This window comes from Episyrphus balteatus, chromosome 2 (genome assembly GCF_945859705.1).
Source record: "Episyrphus balteatus chromosome 2, idEpiBalt1.1, whole genome shotgun sequence".
Classification (NCBI taxonomy): Eukaryota; Metazoa; Arthropoda; class Insecta; order Diptera; family Syrphidae; genus Episyrphus; species Episyrphus balteatus.
Window position 1 is genome coordinate 126,903,904 of NC_079135.1, and position 22,334 is coordinate 126,926,237.

Sequence of the window (22,334 nt, forward strand, 5' to 3'; positions counted from 1 at the left end):
AAATTATCTTTATTGAAAGGCTGTTAAAAAAAAATGAGAATTAGTCCCACAAAAACTGAAAAAATGGTACCAGAATGAAAATTGGTAAAAATATTTCATTTATAACAGAAACCAAGAACCTAAGCAGTTTTTAAAAATATTTTAGGTGAAAGGGTGTTTTTTTTTTTAGGAAAATAAAGAAAATTCACGATAAGTCTTATAAAATAAATTGTACCCTAACGAAATTTATTTAAAATGTTTTCTTTGCCGTATGAATTGCGAGTGAGATAAGTTTATACATTTTTTTCATATCAAAGGGTGTTTTTTTTTAAGGTGAAGAGAAAATGTGGGCTTATTCGAAAAATTAAGTAATTATAATGGTACTTTATTGAAAGTAATCAATTCTGTTACTTTTGAGAATCTTAAGTGTCTATAAGAATATTATGATCTAGAGAGAGTGTTTTTTTTATTGAAAAAAAGTACGTTGCAATTGGGATAGAATTAAAGAAATAAGAGGTACAATAATTTTAGGTGAAAGGGTGTTTTTTTTTCGATGAAATAGCAATTTCTGTAAAAAGACCGAAAAGGCATCCCCAAATTCTTACGAATTTTTTTCACCACAAAAAAACACAAAAAAAAACAATTTGTTTTTGTTCAGTGTACAAATTGCACAAAAAAAAGTTCTGACCTGGGGTTGCGACTATGTTTTTCAAATAGTTTTTGGGTCGCTGAAACCGAATCCGAAGTCCCTTTTGCCCCATCACGTCAGGTTTTTGAGATAACCTCAAAAAATATCACGAAATTGTCACATTTTTTGAAGATATCTCAAAAACCTAACGTGATACGGCAAAATAGACTTTGGATTCGGTTTTAGCGACCCACAAAACATACGATTAAAATATTCGCAACCCCAGATAAGAACTTTTGTTTTTTTGGTTTTGACATTTTTTTGAGGATATCTCGGAAACCTGACGTGATAAAGCAAAATTGACTTCAAATCTGGATTCAGAGACCCAAAAACTATATGATTAACATATTCACACATCCAGATCAGAGAAAAAAATTTTTATTTTGTGACATTTTTTGAGGCTATCTCGAAAATCTGACGTGATACGGCAAAATAGACTTCGGATTCGGTTTCAGCGACCCAAAAACTATTTGAAAATCATAGTCGCAACCCCAGGTCAGAACTTTGTTTTTGTGTGGCTGTGTTATTTATTCTGCACTTTAGTCCAATTGCCTAAGGTTATCGCAACATTTTTTCTTTTGTTAGCTCAACCTTAGATGAAATATTATGACAAAAAAAAAACAAAAACATTTTTAAATTACCAACCTGTTAAAAATCAAAATTTGTTTTTATTTTTTAATTTTTCTCAATTACAAGTTTTACACTGAAAAAAAAAATTGATTTTTAATAGATTGGTAATTCAAAAAATTTTTTTTTCATAATCTTTTGAACTTTTTTTTTGATACGAAACTCTCACTAAAAGGGCAATACTTACAAAAGTATCATTCAATACTAGTATTTATTTCTTCCTAATAATTATAATCAGTCCTATTGTGAGTTTCACGTGGAATGTTTTCCGCCCGGAATATTTTTGTTCGTTTCGTCCCGAAGGGAATTTTCATTTTCCGCTAAGCTAGTTTCTTGTTCGCCACCAAAATTTTAGTGAGAGAAGAGCTGTCGAAACCTGAAAAATTGCCTGAAAAAAAGGTTGAAAATACAAAGGAGATTTCCGAACGTGAACAACTTTTCGCCCGGAACTCATATTAGGGGAAAAGTGAAATTCAATTTTTCCCGGTGGAATCTTGTTCACGTGACTCTCACAATGGGGCTGAATGATTTTTTTTTTTTTTTTAAGAATAAAATATTTCCTCAGAAAAGTGCAAAAAGTCATTATTCGAAAATAATAAATAGTTCAGAATTGAAATCTTATGGCTATGGCTACAGATATTGATACCTAAGAAAAAAAAATATTTATTTAATTTGAAAAAGTTGTTTTGACTCTGGCAACGCCACCATCTTTTGCAGTTTGTTTTGATTACAATATAATTATTGCTCTTCTTTTTGGTACGAATTGAACATGAAACCAAGCTATCATCAATAGTCAACAATCAAGGCAAAGCAAAATATAAACTAGTGTGCGTTTGATATTCGTTAAGAAATGTTCGTCGTAATTCATCGTGTGTAAAACTTGATAGATTTCTCATATACAAAAATAATAAACAACAAGTTGGTTAGTGTGCATGTGTTTCTGTTTTGTATATACATATTTTGCCGGTATTCCGTGTATCTATTTCAACTACTATTTTGTTCGATGTTCCGAACGTTTTGTAATTTTGAGTTGAATAGAATTGGTTTGAGCAAAAAAATATATTAAAAATCGAAGGTAGGTAGATATCTTAAACTTATTCCAAAATGCAATACAGTAAAACCCGGATAAGTGCCTCTCGCTTAAGTGCCTAACCCTAAAACAAAGGTACTTTGTTTTTTTAGAACCAAAATTTTAAGGATTTTTTCATATAAAATTCATCTTTTAAGTACCTTTCGCTTAACTGCATTCCCCGCTTAATTGCCTGGCTTTTCAAATACTTATAATTGAATTTACTTGCAAAAAATTCTTTTAAGTACACGTTTGAAACAAGTTTGAACTGTAAGAAAAATTTCGTTTCCTTAACCGCTTTAAAATTCAAAAATTCTACTAAAGTTAGAAATTAACTAGTTAGCTATTTTAAACTTTCATAGTAATTTTGTTTTGTGAAGATTATGTTTTTAGTAATCAAACATGTTTTTTTTTATTATTAAATAAATATAGAGATAACTGCACTAAGAGCACTTAAGCGGGTTCTTGTAAGTACCTTACCCGCTTTAGTGCCTATCAAAATGGGACATTTAAGGTGAGGTACTTATCCGGGTTTTACTGTATTTATAAATAGTTGGATTGTTTGTTTACGCATGCGATCGATGTGAGAAAGAAAAATATGTATAGTATTGTATTGACATTTTGCTTGGTAAACTGCTGTCTACTGTACCATTTCCATGAAAACGAGTAAGTGTTGCCGTCGTATTGGATTAAAAAGCTGTTACTCGTTGTTGTGGTATTTTATTTTCGTTATATTTACACCGAACTCGAGATAACAAAATAACAATTAAAAATGGGTGCCGTATAGAGCTGTAGCAATTCGTATGTATTCGTTACTAAAATGCGGGTATTCCATTCGGTAACGAGTAAAGAAACGTTTATTTCTAAACAGTATCGTTACTTTGTATGTTTCGTTATTGGGTACTGAAGTAACAAAACATACGAAACATACGAGATTACAATTTCAATCCGATGTATGAGATACGAAACGAAATTGGTGTTAATGGTCTTGAAATGTAGTTTAACAATGTAAAAAGTTTTTTGGTTTTTCAAAAAATTAGTTTATTTTCGGTGCAAAATTTTCAACACAAAAAAAAAGCAGAAAAAACTAGGTTTGGAAATCACCCTCAATAGAAAAATTAATGAAAAATTGTTTAACATGGTTGTATTGAAGATTGAATTGTAAATACTCCGAGATCTGCGCTATGTACTTTTCAGAAAAAAGTCGTAAAAGAATTGTGATAAGATTACTGAACGAATATAAGCATAAAATTACCAAAGTTTTGTCGAAAAATTTGGACAAAATTCAAAAAAGATTCCACGTTTGATTAAACAAAAATCAATATAGCTGCTATGATCTTCAAACTCTTATTACATGAGATCGACGCAACTTATTTTTTTAATGTTTATGGCCTTAAAATCTAGCTTAGATTATACAAATTGTTTTGGTTTTTTTTGAAAAAAAAAAAATGTGTACACCCTTATACCAACGAACATAGGGGTATTTACCAATTTTACGCGGACAAAATTATTTTTCCGGTTTATCTTCATCAACAAGGTAAAAGCTTGTATTTAGTACTGGAATAAAGTGTTTTAAGTGTTGATTTCAATGAAAACATTTTTCTTCCTAAACCACTTTTTGATCAAACAAAAAAGTGTCAAGAATGGATCCCAATGGTTTGTTAAAACGCTTATAAATGGAGTTCTATTAATGGTATCGCCAAGATAAAGGTCTTAAAATTTAGGAAAAATCATAAGGATTCAGGTTCTGTAATTCAAGAAGTTGAATCTTTAAAAAAAACTTAAAATATGGATGCTGAATACAACCTAAAACCTTTAAGAAGGCAAATGTGTCGAAGTTGCACTTAGTTGCACTTATTTTTTACAGATTCAATTAGATAAGGGTTTAACCTTTAGAAAACATTAAATTTTATCACACAATAATGTGAAATTGTACAACTTATCTCCTTACCAACACAGAAATTTACTTTTTTTACGATTAATTTATATTAAGATTCAACATATCAATTTTTTATTTATAAAGTAATACAACATTTAGATACAACATCTAGTAGACAGTTTCGTATCTTCTTATCAGGGTTCGGACTTTGCTTCGATCGAAGTAGATTTACTTCGATTTTGGGAAAAAAATAAAATCTACTTCCCTACTTTTTTTTTTCAAGATCTACTTCTATTTCTTGATTGAAAAATATTTTTCAAATAATAAATTTAGATAAAGGGATTTAACTTCATTTTTAAATATGGTCGAGGCATTGAGAAATAAGGCTCGACTGAAATCTCAAATGATGAATGGATTTCAATTATTCTTCGAATTCAAGATATACACCCGTATTCTGCTATTCGATTCACGTGAATCGAAAGATTTCCTTCCTTTACCACGTCAACATGGCTTTGAAAAAATGCTTAATTTCGAAAGCAAAACGTTGTTTCCGTCTGTTTTATAAATTTTAAAGAAAAAAAAAATTGTTTAAGTTTGATTTAAACGCCCATTCAAACGCTTCTTATTTTAGACTTTCACGGGAATCGAATAGCAGAATACCGCCGATAAATAAAGTTTATCAAAGTAATTTTGACTGATTTTGGAGAATTCCTGATCAAAAATTTGTTAGATTATTAACCGTTTTACCCCAAAGCACCGTTACAACCACTGGATGAGAAAGGTTTATTGGAAAAGGTTATAATAAAAAAAATTATAAAAAAAAATAATTTTGTTGAAAAAAATTTTTTTTAGAATAATTTTTTGTAAATAAATGTTCTGAAAGTTTAATTTTGAAATCTACTTCCGACATTTTGGATCTACTTCACTTTTTTTTCAAAATTCGAAATTTTGAAACTGAAGTCCGAACCCTGCTATTTATCAATATTCCATAAAAACTTTTTTCTAAATCCACTTAAAAAAAAAGTACTTACTTAAGCACAGTCGCTAAATTACAAAAAAAAATTAATTTTATCTTTGGGCTGAAAACTTTGAACTCTAGACCGCTGCTGTTAGTCACCTGAAGTGATAATCAATTTTAAAACTATAAGAAAACGCTAAGCAAGTTATCTACTTTTGGTAGGATGTTGATCTTTTACGTTTGGATCATTTTAAAATTTCGTGTTTTGTCCGCCTAAATTGACTTAATACCCCTATGTGCAACGGACGAACCATAGGTTCTTCAAATACAAAACATACGAAACGTATCAAATACGTGAAATATACAAATGTGCGAAACATACGAAGCATGCGAAAGTAACGAAACATCAGAGCATACGAAACATACGAAATATAAGAAAAATACGAAACATACGAAAATAACGAGTAACGTTATAGTTACTAGCGGGTACTAGTATCAAAAGTAACGTACATGCAGGTACTCATTTTGTTGTTACTTTTACGGTCCTAGCTGCCGTAATCCGGTCTGTCTGTATCTCTACAGGGTGTCCCACAGTCACCGCCCAAACGAAAACCATGGATTCCTGACTCCTGAGGTCATTTTAAGTCGAAAAACTTAAGAGGTAATTTTCTCGTTTTCGTCCCGTTTTCGAGTTATGACGGTTTCTATGATTTTTGCTCTCCATGCACTTAACTGGCTTTATCTTTGCCAAAATAAACTTCATTTAAGTTAATTTTGTATTAAAAAATTATATTTTTTTTTTAAATTCACTCAGTTTGTTTATTTTTTTTAATTAGTAGTATTTTTTTAAGAATATAAACTGGGCTTTAATAATAAGTGAACAAAATTAATACTCATTTACGTGGTTTTTTGAATAAAATGTTAAGAAAGTGAAAAAAAAAAAACAACTTAAAAAACGAACAAAATCGGGTTTGATGCGAAATGGCGGAGAAACGGTTGTCCGCAGCAAAAAAAGTTTTGAAACAAACTTTAACTATAACAAATTCTGGATTGGTTGTAAAAAAATCTTTCAAATCTGACGTATTTCGGCAAAGATAAAGCCAGTTAAGTGAATGGAGAGCAAAAATCATACAAACCGTCATAACTCGAAAAAGGGACGAAAACAAGAAAATTACCTTTTAAGTTTTTCGACTTAAAATGACCTCAGGAGTCAGGAATCCATGGTTTTCGTTTGGGGCGGTGACTATGGGACACCCTGTATATTCATTTAGGTACAAGTCTTAAGTTTTTCGACTTTAAATGACCTCAGGAGTCAGGAATCCACGGTTTTCGTTTGGGGCGGTGACTGTGGGACACCCTGTATATTCATTTAGGTACAAAATAATCAAAATTTTCCATTTTGACGTTTTTTTCAAAGAAAATGAGATCGTTTATCAAACCAAAATTGGTAGGTATATTTGATTTCATCATTTTCGATTTCCAAGTAGATTTAGAGAAGATTTATCCTTAATCTTGTTTTGAGGAGATTTTTATATTCTGATGGTAAATCAAGTGATTTAGAATAGATTAAGCCTAAAACACCCTAAATCTAGATTTAGGTGTCAGTAGTGATGGGGCATTGCGAGTATAATACTATGTACGTTTTCACCTACCCTTAATCCGAGATCTAGCTTAGTAGATTTAGAATAAATCTCGAGATTTGTTCTAAATTTAGAATAAATCTCAGATTTAGGGTAGGTGGAAACATAGTATAAGCTCACCTTTAACACTTTTCCTTTAATATGGCTTTATTTTTTTTCTTTCTTGCAGTCTAGCTGATTCACAATCTTGTTATAATAAATTTACAACTTTTGTTTAATCATACTCAGTTTTTACTGACAAAAATGTAAGTTTTTTGCTTTTTCATTAGAAACCTTCAAATGTAGATTCAAATTGAATTAAATATTTTATATGTTTCAGGGCAAAAGTAATAAGTACCAAGCAGCAGCTAAACCGACTTGTTGAATTACTGAAAGAAAATATAGATATTGCCAAAGCGATTTGTATTAAACAAGAAGCTCATATGAAATGGCAAGAATTTGCGGTAGAACTAAATAAGCTGGGTCCGCCATATCGTTCTTGGGATAAATGGATGAGGGTACAAAAATTTAAATTTAAAAACTAACATTTTCGAAGTCAATTTTTAAAAATTTCTATTGTTTAACCACAAATTTCAAAAATGTTGAAAACAATTTAAAAAATTTTTTGTTTTTCATTTTTTTTTTTTAGGTATGGTGGGATTTAAAGTGTAAAATAAAGAAGAAAAAATCAAGCAAGCCGATTATTAAAACTCTTCCAAGTGGAGCTCGTATTAACTATCTATGTCACTTTACCGATTTGGAAAAGACTGTCATTGAAATGCTTGGTTGGAATACGGATGAAAATGTACCCGTAAAGCGAAAATTAGAATCTTCTCCCTCAGAAGATGATGACATAGGGTCTCAACCCACGAAGAAAAGAATGAAATACAGCACCTATGAATCTTTAGAAGCCGAAGAAGAACTACCTTCGACTTCTATAAAAACCAAACCGGCAGAATCATCCACCTCTACTTCAATCGTAAACACCGTTACAATACTGGAGTTGGAAGAGTCTTCATCCGAGTATGAAGAAGTATTTGAAGATTCTATATCTATATGCAGTATAGAAGATAATGAGGTTAAATTTGAGCTGACAAATTTTGATGAAGAAATAACTCAGCATAATATCATTGAATCTCCAAAACAACAAGCAGCAGAAGAAATACCAACAACTTCTATTAAAACCGAACCGGAAGAAGAAGATCCATCAATCATTATTAAAACCGAACCAGAAGAACATTCCAACACCTCTTCCCCCATCAATGAAACCATGCCAAAACCAATTCTTCTACCGAAACCAATTCTTCTGCCAAAACCAAAAGATGATTATGAAAAACTTCTTGAAGAACAAATTTCAACTCAGAAAAATTTTTACAAAAATATGATAGATCTTATGGGTGATATGAAGAGAAGCATGAGCCAGTGTGAGGATTCTATGAAGAAAAGCCATCAACAAAAAGATGATCTACTTGAAATGAAAAGACTGAAATTAAAAGCATATAAGAAAAAAAAGATAGATCAAGCAATGGAAAGGAAACAAAATATGAGACTTAAACAGGAGCTTTTGACTCTGAAAAAAAGTAAACTTAGCACGATATTTGCTTGCAGAAAATATTTATCGAAATGATTTTTTTTTGTATTCCAAGAATAAGAACATAAAAATAAAACAAGTTAAACAATAAATTGAAAACATATTTCATTACTTTTTACTAACAAAATTAAGATGTTTTAATTAAAAAGTAAGTGTTTGTTTGGTGTAAGACAAAGAAAAGAATGAAATGTAGAAGGTAGACTGTTATTTTATGTAAACAGAGAACTTTTTTGTAAAAAAAAATAAAAAATGGACCGTTTTAGTTAAAAAAATACCGTTTTTGAGACAAAAAATGAAACAATTAAATAAAACCATTTAGACCGTTTTTATAAAAATAAAATGCACGACTGGGTCGCACGTACTTGCTCTTGTAGTTCAAAGCATCTTTATCTAAAATATCTTTTGGAAATTTAAGATTTTGTGGAGAAAAAAAAAAATAAAAAAAAAAAAAAAAATCGAAAGTTAAAAAATTCAATTTTTTAAATATTTTTTGAAAAACTTTTTTTTTTAATTTTTTTTTACATTTTACACTTCAATACCTATGATGTCTGTAAATTTTGAAAAAATTGACTTATGCTTTGATGAAATATATGAACTTAAAAAACATGTCAATTTTTGAAAAACGGCAACGCCATATTTCCGCTCTCGGCATTTTTTGAGAAAAACTAAAAATGCAGTTTTGTTAGAATCAATAAGAGTACTGCGCACACCAAATTTAAACGAAATCGTTAGAGCCGTTTTCGAGAAATTTGAAATACCTCGAAAACGTTATATGGGAGATATGCGTTAAATTGGAGATATTAAAAAAATAAAAAAACGGTCCGAGGGAATTACGTAAAAATCATCTGTACCAAGTTTCAAGCAAATCCATCCATCCGTTTAGGCCCTAGCTCGATGTACAGATGGACGCACAGACGCACAGACCGACGGACGGCATGACGAAAACCACTTTTTTGATCTTCTCCATCATCGTAATGTTGGTTTTGATTAAAACCTCGATTTTTTTTTCTACACGAAACCAATACTTGCCCTATAGATACGGTGACCATCCGTCCCGGTTTACTCGGGACTGTCCCGTATTTCTACAGCTTGTCCCGGGTTTTTATTTAAGAAACCCGGGACGTATAAGTGTCCCGTATTTTGTAATTTGTCCCGTGATTGTCCCGTATTTGCACATTCTCTGATTTTTGTATTCAATATTTTAAATATTTTGTGTACAGAAAACAAGAAAGCAGTGGTTGGAAATTAATTTTTTTAAATAATTTTTTTGGATAAAGCATTAATCCTATTACGCTGCTGAAGCAAAATGAATTTTTGAAGCAAAACGAATTTTTTAAGTCTAAAAAGTCGAAAAACTTTTGGAGCAAGAAAAATAGCCTGGACAAATAAATAGGAGTGCCAAACGATTGAGAATTCTCCAAATATTGTAGCACAGGTAAGAATTTCGTTGTCAAAGCTGTGTATTTACTGTGCAACGAAAAGCAAAATTTTAGTTTACGATTTCGTTGTGCTGGTTTTGTATGAAAATTTTCGTTTCGCCTCTAGACTAGGCTTTACAATTTTTTCGTCAATTAATTAGTTCCAGCTTGTATACCTAAATAAACAATATGGAAGAGTAAAGAACCCAGATAAGTTTCAAAACTCTTAAGAAAAGGTATGTTAAAAGTTGAAAAATAAAATAAAAATGTTAAAAAACGGCTCTCCCGATTTTGGTAGAAGTTATTAACAGTACATAATTATCTATAAAACCGTTTTCTTGATTTCGTAAACGACTTAAATGATTTCAGCAATAATGCTCCCATAAAATAGTTTAGGAAATCTTGAATAAGGAAAAGCTATAAAAACTCATTTAAAAAAAATTAAATTTTTTTTGGAAAAATCAATATTTTCAAAACGATCCAACGAATTTTTTATTTGTCCCGGGTTTTGCTTCCAGAAATATGGTCACCGTACCTATAGTACCTATATCGCAAGTAAAAATAGTTGGTAACTCTCTTTTAAAAAGTTTTGTAAAAAAAGTTGAGCCATTTAAAAAAATAGGGATTAAATTAAAAAAAAAATAAACAAAAATTACCGTTTTTGTTAAGACGAGAATGGACTGTTAGGTAAATAAATTGGAATTTTTCGTAAAAAATAACAAAACCCTTTTAAGACCGTTTGGCAAGCTTTTACAAAAAGAACCGTTTTTGTAAAAAAAAAAAAAAATGGAGCTTTTTGAAATAAATTTATTCGTTTTTGTAGTAAAATCTTCGCAGTTTTTGAGAGTTGAGTTTTTAACAGCCTGAAAGAAAATATTAAAGACGTTTTTGTAAAAGAATTGTTAAACGAAAAATAAATCATTTTAGGAAACAAAACTAGACCGTTTTTTTGTATGAAAATGAAAAAATAATGAAATGATTTTGGACCTTCTTGAAAAACATTTATCATTTTTGAAAAAAAAAAAAAAAATTGAACTGTTTTTCAAAAAAAAAATTACTCGAGATTTGAATCTTACCTAAAAAAAATTTAAATTATTTAATTAGATATACAAACCCAACTCCTTTCCGTGTTTGAAACAAAAAATGGGGCCGTTTTTATAAAAAAAATTTAACTTTTACTTTTACAAAAAAAAAAAACAATTCCATTTGAAAAATTAAAACAAACAAAAAAAAAAGTTTTTGTAAAAAAATAAGTTTTGCTGAGTGTATTTTACTGAGTGTATGTAAATGTAAACAAAAAGAAACGATTACTTGTATTTATTATTATTAGGTATATCATTTATTGTTGAAGGGTCTAAAATGTTTATGTAAGTTAAGACAAAAATTCCTCTATATCCTAACAAATAAAAAAAAAAATTGTACCCTAGTTAATCATTTGTTGTTGTTTCACATGCAAAATTTTACTAAACTACTGACTTACCATCAAAACACGACGATCTTCAAAAATCAACAAAACCATTTTAAGACGTTTTTTAAATAAAAATTTTTAATTTTGTAAGAAAAATTGGAATGTTTTTATGAAAAAATTGACCATTTTTGTAAAAAAAAAACCAAAATCGTTTCAGTACCTAAATAAAAAACTTAGGATGTTTTTTTTTTTTTTTTTATTTTTAAGACACAAAATTAGCGATATTTAAATTTTTTTTTGATGTTGTTTTATAATTCACAACCATTATAAATTTCCATTCCAATCAATTTCGAAATATACAATTAAAAAATAATTTTATCCATTAGATAACGTTGAATTTTTTAATATCGGTCTGGTATTATCTTTAGCTTTAACATGCATTCGTGTCATAATTATTAATTTCTACAAATAAAAAAAAAAAAGAAAATATTCTGGTAGCTCTAATTACCAACCCCTTTTGTTATGGTCAGTAAAAAGACACAAGCTGCACAATAAAAAGCGCCTTCAAGCCATAAACCACTGACTGCAGTAAAAAAAGAGAAAGTGAATAATGAAACAATTTTTATGACAAATAAAAACCTTTTTTCTAAAGTAAAAAAAATCACGAAAGTCTAAAACAACAATAACGAATACCAAATAACCATCATCATCGTCGTCCTATACGCAGCCAATTTATTAATAACTCCTTATTAAAGATTGTTACTGCGAGGGCAGAGTTAAAGTGGGCGGCTGAATATAGTGAGCTGAAGGGGCGTTATTTTTTTTTTGTGTTCTGCTCTTTCTAGGCTTTATAGAAACATTAATTATAAATTTTTCATATTTAATCACTGCAGACTTTTATGAGTAAAGTGGATTCATGCACACAAAACATACACACTGACTGCTCTTTCCGTGACTCGTCCTCGTCCAATGTTTTATATGACTTCATTCAAAACTTTGTCCTTTTCAACAAATAAAACAGAGGTCGCTCGGTTAGGGCTTGAGCAAGCTATATTGTATAGGCTCCCTTGTCCCTAGCGTCCGGCTAAGTTCATTTTTTTTGTTTTTGTTCTGATTATGAACTTATCCGATTTGGAAAAAAAAAAATGAGCCCATTCTATTATCCTACGTGAATGCAACAACGAACTATAAGGGTAGTCTCGTAGGTCGTTTCCCGCTTGTTGCAGGACCTAGGGCAGCTAATATACCAGAGCAGAGTGCTTGCATGCAATCTTCTTTTATGCAATTATTGTAATGGCGATAGTTGAAACGACATCAGACCGGGCGTTAATTCATAGGTACGAACGGGACACAACAACGAGAGTTTTGTGTCCTTGTTACGGCTATTTTGCGTTTTGTTTCGTATACCTTTATGTTGCAGGATATTTTTACACATTTTTTTCCGGCAGTTCGCTGCTGCTACTGTATATTACACTGCGTTGAATGCGATTTAGATTATACCATGCAAAATGAACTTAAAACGGTCAAAGTTTTTATGAAGTAATTTACGCTGTGATTTATGGGCGGACAGTTAACGATATGTGTGCAATATTCAGCTCTCTGTATATGGCTTTTATAAATATTATTATGTTCAAATGTACAATAGAAAGGGCTAATGAATAAGACAAAAAAAAAAAAAACAGACCCAATGGAATAAGACAGGTAGCGAGGAAAATGGGTAGTTATTAAATTTTACTGTGTAAAATTCTATGGAATTCAAATAAAAGGACGAGAAAAAACAGAAATGATTTTTATGGACTTTCAATGACTCATAAGTTGAAGAATATCATGAATATCTTACTGAAATAGGTATTATGCATTGTTGCATGAAATTTGAATTAATTAGAGTTGGTTTAAACATTAACTACGTTTTATAAAATGTGCCTATCGATTTGAAGAAGTTAATTAATTCGTTGCATAAATAAGGTCAAATTTCTGAATTTCTAAATATAAGAAAATAGAGAAATATCCTTTCGGATTACATTTATCAAATTACACTAGTTTACAAAAAAAAAATTTGGACACCAAGTGCCGTTGTACTTTTCGGAAAACTCGAATTCTTATCTAAAATAATATTTATGGATAGGTTTTCAAGATATGATTTTTCAATTTTTTTTACGTTGTTATTCCCAGTATACTTAGTTTTCGGGCTCTATTTCAAGTAATAAACGACCAATCTGAACACAAGAACTGGCACCTGAAGGTTGAATAAATTAGCTAGAAAAACTATAACATCTTTTCTGCGACACTCTAGATTTCTAAGCGTAATGTATCATAACATTTATAAAAAAAATTTAAAGGAAAATTTTGCCAACAAAAATTTGTAACTGAAAGAAAAAATCAAAATCTTTCGAGTGCTCATAGCGAACAATTTTCAACTAAAATGTATGCACAAAAAGTTTAAGTTACTTTAATGCTAAAATAAAAAAAAAAAAAACAGCTCAAACATCGGTATTTTTTTTGTAGGTATTTTATTTTTTTTGTAAAATCAATTTCTTGAAAACAGATCAATGATTTTTTTTACTTTGTTTTTTTTTTTTTTGATTTTTTGTGTGGCATATCGGCATATCAAGTTTTTTTAATGGTTTTAAATATTTTACAAAAAAAAAAGGAAAAAACTATTTTATTGTAAACGGCTCTAGCTATCGATTTAAGATTTTTCCACATTTCCTTATGAGTCCAAATGTTTGGAATTGGTAGATATAAAACCCATTTTAAACTTTTTTTTTCAAAAACTAGGTATCAAATTATTCAATCGAAAACAAACTTTACAACACATTTACTGTGTTAAGTTTTTTTTTAGTTGTTTTTGAACATGAACTTGTATCACTTTCTAATACAACCGTCGCACAGTGTGGCCAATGGTATCAAAAGCTGGCAAAAATAGCTATTTTTAATTTTACCGAAATTGTTAAATACAAATTTACTTTAATAGAGGGATTAATAGGATGCACAAAACCGGTTTTTATTCCACGATTTTAGCCTAACGGGGAGAGTAACTACACTTTAAAATGTCACCATTGACGAAATTATTCGTTATTTAACTTTTTTTTAGCTCCCATTGGTGTTTCAAGTTTTAAGGCTATTTCGTTAAAACAAAAGATACAAATTTGAAATAACTATGGAATAACAAGCAAAAGGAAAGCTTTAGATTCTGATTTCTCTTTTGAATTATGAGTGTGTAGTTTGCTTGAAATAATTTTTCGAATTCGGTGTCTTTAAGATCATTCGTGTTTTGTGTGCATCATACAAATTCCTTGAGAAAAAGTTCATAACGATGTGAAGTGGCGCTTTGTTTTTGGTGTCCATTTATTGATGAGAGTGTCATCTATCGTGTCAATTAAAAAAATGTTGCCCATGTTTGCCCCTTTTTGAATAAAGACAATGTGAAGTTATCTAAAAATAACCATTTTTTTGTAAATATTTCTCAGATTCCGGCAGTGCTGACAATACCAGTCAACTAGATTTTTGACACAAGGACCTAATTATACTTTTCTAAAGGTGTAAGAGATTCTGAACTCGTATCCATAGTCAGAATTATTCTATAAGCCACAACTGAGAGTGTGTACGGTTGGCATGCTGGCTAAAAATTTAAGAAAATAGTCTTGATCAACAAAATGGAAACTCATCTTGAGATATCTCATGCACAAAATAAGATCGGTAAGATTTAAACAGTTTTTTGAAGAAGGAAAACAGATCACGGCGTCAAACTATGCTGAAAACCACAATTAGCATAACCTCAAAAACACACAAAATAAGTGTTTTGTTTTTGCATTTTAGAACGCTAATATTAAAAAAAAAAACGAAAGCTAAAAGAATATTTCTGATGTGTATTCGAGTTCAGTATTCCTAAATCCTTCAGAAAAGTATATTTTGGTTCTTTGGACAAAAAAAAGTTGAATTTTGTTGACCAGTGTATTTTTTGATTAAGAAGATTTTGTTAACCCAAATAATGAGGTCAGGTCAAAAATCTTTGAGCAATAAAACTGTATTTTTTAAGAAAAACCTTATTTAAATAATAAAACCAGTAAATTCAAAGTATTGAAAAATTAAATAACAATTTTCCTTCTCAAACAGCTTCAAAGCTAAAGGTAACAGATACCTTCTTAGTTATGTGCGTTTTTAATAATTTTTCATAGAATCACAAGAGTAGTCTTAGTTTTGTACTTTATTATAGTATTTTTACCCATAACAAACTTAAAAACGAACAAAAATAATTTTTGCCAACTTTTCCTACTATCGGCCACACTGTGCGTCGGAAGTAAAATTGTAACGAACGATATTTTATAAAAAATGGAAAAAACGTGATTTCCTTCTTTTTACAACTTGTGGGCCACTTTCAATATTTTTATAAATATGTGTTTTTTAGGATATCAAATGGCTTCGCCTTAAACTCATTCAAGAAATGGTTTCAGTAATTTTTTTGTAAATGCATTTTCCTAAAAAATTATACCTAGCTCCAGAGTTTTTAAGAAAATGTCGTTAGGCTCATATCTGTAAGAGCCATTTTTTCAGTGAGGTTAAAGTTAAGTCATTAAAACTTTATGGTTTTTTTTTCGTACTGATAAACCCATTTCTTGAGTTAACTAGAGTCATATTTATTAGCCGGATTAACTAAATCGGAGTTAACCCCAGCACTGAAAAACTGAAGCTTAGAATACTAATATTTTTCAAACTTTTCTACCTGTTTTTGGATCATATAAACTAACCCATGCTTAAATATTTCCGCCTATTTGAGTATGAGTATGTATTTAATATGACAATATAATATTTAATATCCTAATTACCTACCTTATTTTAAAAACAAGAATAGGTACATACCTTATAATGTACCATAGGTACATTTAAGTAATTATCAGAAATTTATTGACGTATAGGATTTAAAGAATCGTTTCAGGAACACGAGAAATTGTGTTCTCAAATTTAAATAACAAATAATCCTACAAAAACAAAACAAAAATTCGGGTGAATTTTTATTTTCACACCTCAAAATAGAAAGGCCAATTTTAGAAAACTGTCCTTATTTCATGACATGGAGACACTTTTATAAATGTATATAAGCCGTTTTTTTTTTTTAATTGGTAGGTATAGGTCTAATTTAAATTTAATTTTTTTCTTGCTACCTAAATAAAAAAATCAGTTCCTAATAAACTTGATTACTAATAAAAATAAATTGTTTTCAATTCATTTATACTTTTAACATTTAAAAATCCAATTACAGTAAAACAGTTTTTATACAAAAAATGGATTTATGCATAAATTTTGTTTTAATTTTAAATTTTGTATAACTTTTATTATTAATGCATGAGAATTTTAATAAATTTAAAAAATGGACTTATACCATTTTCAAATACAACGGCGAATATGTATGTTAAAGATACCTAAACCGAACTAATTCCAACTAATTCAATTTAAAATAATTTTCACTATATTTTCCTCTGTTTCTGTAATTCCAACTAAAGAGTATTTTACTGAAACAGTTTATCTGGTAACACTCTCTTATGCGATTTGATTGCTAGTTGTTTGTTACTCTCGGTACAAATGGAACATGAAAGCAGCGCATGTCAACACACACAAGCTCACCAACAAAATGCAAAACTAGTTTGCATTTGATATTCTCTACGAAAAGTTTGTCGTAATTTTTTGTCGCAGAGTTGATAAATTCTTCAAGTAGAAGAAAATAAACAACAACATTGTGAATCAGCTATTATTCATTTCACCCCTAGATTTTGTTTTTTTCTCTGCCGGTATTCAGTGTGTGTTACGTACCTAATTTTTATTTTTGTTTACTGTTCCAACTTGTATTGGAAATGGAATTGAAATTTAGTTATTGAAGAAAAAAAGTATTAAAACCGGAGAGTGGTAGTAGGTCTAGGTAGGTATCTAAAAACAAATCCAAAACATAGCATAAATGGTTAAGTGTGTTTGTTTGTGTTTATAAGAAAACGAAATTATGCTGTTGTGATAATTTGTATGTGTTTAAAGAAGTGTTGCCGTCGAACTAGTTTCAAGTAATATAAAAAAAATTGAGCGTTAATGATTTATTTTAAAGAACATTGATTTGAATTAAATGTGAGGCATTAGAAATGTCACAAGCGGATAATGTTATTCGGTATAATCTTTCCTAAATTTGTTCACAAATTATATTTTTAAGTTACCTATTCGACATTTATATTTCTTTTAAGATTCCTATTATTATTACGAATATTGCAAGTGGGCAACGCTCACTTGCACTCTTAGAAGAGTGCATTTGTATGTGTGCAAACAGTTGCTATGTTACTCGCGGTCAGTGTTGCCAGAGCGACTATTTATCGCTAAACAGGCTCCTTCAACAATTCATACGGTCCTTATAACTGTGATTTATTTATATTTGACCCTTTAAATTTTGAAATTGCCGATTTAAGGCTCGTTTAAAATTAAAGCCTTATACGTCCGTGCGTCTGTGCGTCCATCTGTATCTGTACACATTTCCACAGCCTAAACGGGCGTACGGATTTTCTTCAAATTTGGTACAGATGATTTTTATGGAATTCTGAAAGTTGGTTTTTTTTTTTTTATATCTCGTTTAGAACGTATACCTCCCATACAAAAAAAAATACGATATTGCGAATTTTTCGAAAACGGCTCTAACGATTTTGATTAAACTTTGTAAACGTAATATCTAAAGCAGTGGAAATAGAACTGCATTTTTATTTTTTCTCAAAAAAAGTCAAATAACAAAAAAAAAATTTTTTTCATGCCCTAAATGTCGGCTCTTCCCCAATATCAATTTTTTTTTTAAATTAAGAGCCAGCTTTTAAAATCTACAAATAGACTAACATAAAACTGCTTTGAACTGCAAGAGCAAGTACGTGCGACCTCAGTCGTGCATTTTTTTTATTTCAATTTATTACAAATTTAATTGTGCACCTGTCCATAAGCATTAAAACCAAATTTTATGAACAAAATTAATAACTAATTATTATATTTTAAGTCTGATTATTTTATCAGACCTATCTAAAAAATTTAATCTAAAAAATTAAATCCCATACAAAATAAAAATTTTATGCATTTTTAGGCCATTTTTGAAAGGGTTTTTTGTTTTGGGTTCAGATTTTTTAATTTTGTCCTTTAAATATTTTTTTTTGTCTCTTAAATATTCGGCTCTGGCAATACTGCTCGCGGTTGTGATTTTGCTACTGTTTTTTTTTTTTTGAAGGACAAAAGTTTAATTCGTGTTTGTAAGGGTAGACACAACACATGTACCCTACCCATATTTATTAAATTTAAAAATATTCTCCAAAATTTCATTTGCCATAATGTAAGTACGCTTTCTTTCAGGTTCGCTTTTACCTTTAATTTGTATCAACAAAACGGAGCTTGATTAATTTATCAATCCATCAATTTCATTGCTGCATTAGTGACAAGAATCGAAAAAATAAAAATAAGGAGACGAGTCTGTTCTGTATGTGTTGGGTCATTGTGAGATTTTTACTAAAAAAATCAATAATCCGATGAACGACGACGCCGCTGACGATAGATATCAAATATTTTGATTGCCAATTGAAATAAATTAACAAAAATTGTTGTTTAATTTAACTCAGTTGAAACTTGAAAGGGTTGTTGATGTACACGATGTAAGTTTTTACCTTTTTTTTTACATGTACATATGTAGGTACCTATCTAATTTATCAACTAATGTAGATGAAGTTCGAATTTGTGTCTATTTTTTGTATCAAATATTTAAGTTTTTTTATTTATTTAGGTCAAAAGTAGTAAGCAACAAGCGACAGCTGAAGCGACTTGTTGAATTATTACAAGTTAATTTAGATGTTGCCAAAGCGGTTTGCACAAAATATACAGCACAAAGGAAATTTGTAGAATTCGCTAAAGAACTAAATAAGCTGGGTCCACCACAGCGCGAATGGCATAAATGGATGAGAGTAAGAAAATTTTAGTTCGAAATACATACATACTTTAACAGTAGATTACGCGTATATAAATTTCTTATTTTTTTTTTTTTTTTTAATATGTAGGTAATCGATTTTTGAGTTGAAAACTTCTTTAGTATCGTAGTGATTTGAAACAAGATGAAACGAAAAAGCGACAGAAAAATCAATTGATCATAACTTTTGTGTTTTAATAGATATATGCATGAAATTTATACAGTAGATAGGTAATTAAATAAATTATAATTGTGCAAAATTTCAATTAATTTCATATTCAAAATTCTGAGATAACGGTGAACAGATGTTCTTTTTCTAAACACGTTATATCTTTTGATGAAGAGCCGATAACAAATTTATTTAACTTTAATATGCATGTTGATAATATTACCTTTGGTTGGCTTTAAAAAATTCTTACTTTTTTGGTAGGCATGGTAGAAATAATATTTCAATCATATAAAAGGTGAAATAATTATTTATTATAGGTTGTCATTTAAAAAATGGATTTAATGGCGTTCGAAGAGAAAAGAGATTGATTGTTTTGCTTTTTTTATGAAAACTAATTGGGTTAAACAAAATTCTAGGTTTTTTTTTTGTAGATGTTGTATAGAAATGGTCGATATAAATATTTTGAGCTGGAACAATAAGCTTTCAGATGGTATACAATTTATTGTAGGTTGTCATATTAAAAAAGTGATGAAAAAAAAAGTTATATTTTTTCGATTTTGTTTTGCAAGAAAAATGATTTTTAAGGTTTCACTTCAACCACATGTGAATTGCACACATTATTTTTTTTATTTTTCTAGAAAACCGTTCTAAACCTTGATTTTTTTTCTAAAACCTCTTTGTTGTTAATTAGTGGTGGGAACTATCGAATGTTTTGAATTAGTGATGGGAACTATTGATAAAAACTATCAAACTATCGATAGTTGTAAAATATTCATTCATTCGATAGTTTTAAATCATTCATTCATTTAGTTACTATTTTCATTCCAATAGTTTTTTCATTCGATAGTTTTTTCATTCGAATAGTTTTTCTATACGATAGTTTTTCCATTCCAATAGTTTTTTATTTGATGGAATTTTCTTTTGAACAGTATTTTTATTCGATAGTTTTTTTCATTCGAATAGCTTTATTATATGAAAGTTTTTTTATTCGAAAATTTTTTTTTTAATTATTACTGAATATTTAATAGTTTTTATTCGATAGTTTATTCAATAATTTTTATTCGATAGTTCATCCGATAGTTTTTATTCGATAGATTATTCGAAAGTTTTATTCGATAGTTTTCATTTGAATGAATAAATAAATGAATGAATGAAATATTCGATAGTTCAAATCATTCAGTTACTAACTATCGATAGTTCAAATCATTCGATAGTTCCCATCACTAATTTGAACTATCGATAGTTAGTAACTGAATGATTTGAACCATCGAATATTTCATTCATTCATTTATTCATTCGAATAAAAACTATCGAATAAAACTCTCGAATAAAAATTATCGTATGAAAACTATCGAATAAACTATCGGATAAAAACTATCGAATAAAAAAAACTATTTGAATGAAAAAAACTATCGTATAAAAAACTAAATATTTGAATGAAAAAACTATCGTTTAAGAAAACTATTCGAATGATAAAACTATCGTTATCGTTATTTAAATGAAAAAACTATCGAATAAAAAAAAATTTTCGAATGAAAAAACTATCGAATAAAAAAAACTATTCGAATGAAAAACTAGCGAATAAAAAACTATCGAATGAAAACACTACTCAAATGAAAATAGTAACTAAATGAATGAATAAATGATTTAAAACTATCGAATGGATGAATATTTTACAACTATCGATAGTTTGATGGTTTTTATTCGATAGTTCCCATCACTATTGGTAATGTATCAGAAATATTTCGTATTAAACGAATTTTTTGTAGTTAAACAAAAAGTAACTTGAAAATATATTTATATTTCCTCAATATTTAACAATTTTTCCATTTCTTTCTATTTTTTTAAATTTTTGTAGGTATGGGGAGATTTAAAGTGTAAAATAAAGAAGAAGAAAACAAACTCAATGGCTCCTATAAATCTGCCAGATGGGACTGTTGTTAATAATTGGTGTCATTTTACTGAGCTGGAAGAGGCTGTCATTGAAATGCTTGATTTAAATACATATGATATTCAAGCTGAGGATCAAAAAGAAGAATTGGAAGAATCCATATCTATAATCAGCACAGAAGATGAAGACGAAGTTAAGCTTGAGTGCATGGATTTTGAAGAAGAAATAATGAAATCTTTAGAAGAAGAAGTAGGGAAACCTACTTTCATAAAAACTGAACCAGAAGAAGAATATGATACACCACCAATCATTGAAACCGTACCAAGACCAATCCGATTGCCAACGGATAGTTATACGAAAATTCTTGAAGAACAAATTTTAGCTCAGAAAGAATTTTACAAAAGAATGATAGATCTCATGGGTGATATGAAGAGAAGTATGAGTAATATTGAGGATTATATCAAGAGAAGCAATCAACAAAAAGATGATCTGCTTGAATTGAAAAGACTGAAATTAAAAGCGTACAAGGAAAAAAAGTTAGAGCAAACGATTGAAAGGAAAGCTAAGCTGAGACTTAAAGCTGAACTTTTGGCACTTAAAAAGAGGAAAGTAAACACAATGGCTGCTTCTGCTAGTAGTTCATTTAATTCGAAATGATTTTTTTATTCCAAGAATATAAACCGACAAAATAATATAAGTTATTAATAAAATAAAAAAAAAAACATAAATACAAAACTTAATTTTTTTATTGGCATTCAAGGACTTAACTCATTTACAGTGCTTCCAGAATATTTAAGAGGCAAGAAAAATCTTGGAGCCAAAAATAGTGACCTTCAAAAATGGTTCAAAAATAGCAAAATCATTTTTTTTTGTGAGAGTTTTGATTTTTTATAAATTTTCAGTATACTTTTGCTTATCAGACTTCAAGTACATATAATTATATTTTTTTTATTTTGATTGATCCATTTTGATTTTTATCCTCATTAACGGGCGTAAAATTGAATTTATAATACATAAAAATGGAAAATGTAATCAAATCAATTACGGGATTTTTGAAAATTTGATACGATGAATG

The 22,334-nt window shown here is 29.2% G+C and overlaps 2 protein-coding genes across 4 annotated transcripts; both read left to right on the forward strand.

Moving 5' to 3' along the window:
• The first annotated feature begins 2,119 nt into the window (after positions 1-2,119).
• LOC129911564 (uncharacterized) lies at positions 2,120-8,492 on the forward strand. 2 transcript variants are annotated; one of them, XM_055989394.1, is made up of 4 exons: positions 2,120-2,369; positions 7,010-7,085; positions 7,160-7,337; positions 7,469-8,492. In XM_055989394.1, coding segments are annotated over exons 2-4 (1,158 nt in total). In that variant the 5' UTR covers positions 2,120-2,369; positions 7,010-7,083; the 3' UTR covers positions 8,447-8,492. The 2 variants fall into 2 exon arrangements, with proteins under 2 accessions (XP_055845369.1, XP_055845370.1); XM_055989395.1 differs by having other exon boundaries at positions 2,134-2,216.
• Positions 8,493-16,894: 8,402 nt separating this feature from the next.
• LOC129910112 (uncharacterized) lies at positions 16,895-21,938 on the forward strand. Of its 2 annotated transcripts, none has more exons than XM_055987377.1 (4): positions 16,895-17,137; positions 18,676-18,891; positions 19,020-19,197; positions 21,227-21,938. In XM_055987377.1, the coding sequence occupies exons 2-4, from the start codon at positions 18,881-18,883 to the stop codon at positions 21,914-21,916; spliced, it is 879 nt and encodes a 292-aa protein (XP_055843352.1). In that variant the 5' UTR covers positions 16,895-17,137; positions 18,676-18,880; the 3' UTR covers positions 21,917-21,938. The 2 variants fall into 2 exon arrangements, with proteins under 2 accessions (XP_055843352.1, XP_055843351.1); XM_055987376.1 differs by lacking the exon at positions 16,895-17,137 and adding an exon at positions 18,482-18,575.
• Positions 21,939-22,334: the final 396 nt, after the last annotated feature.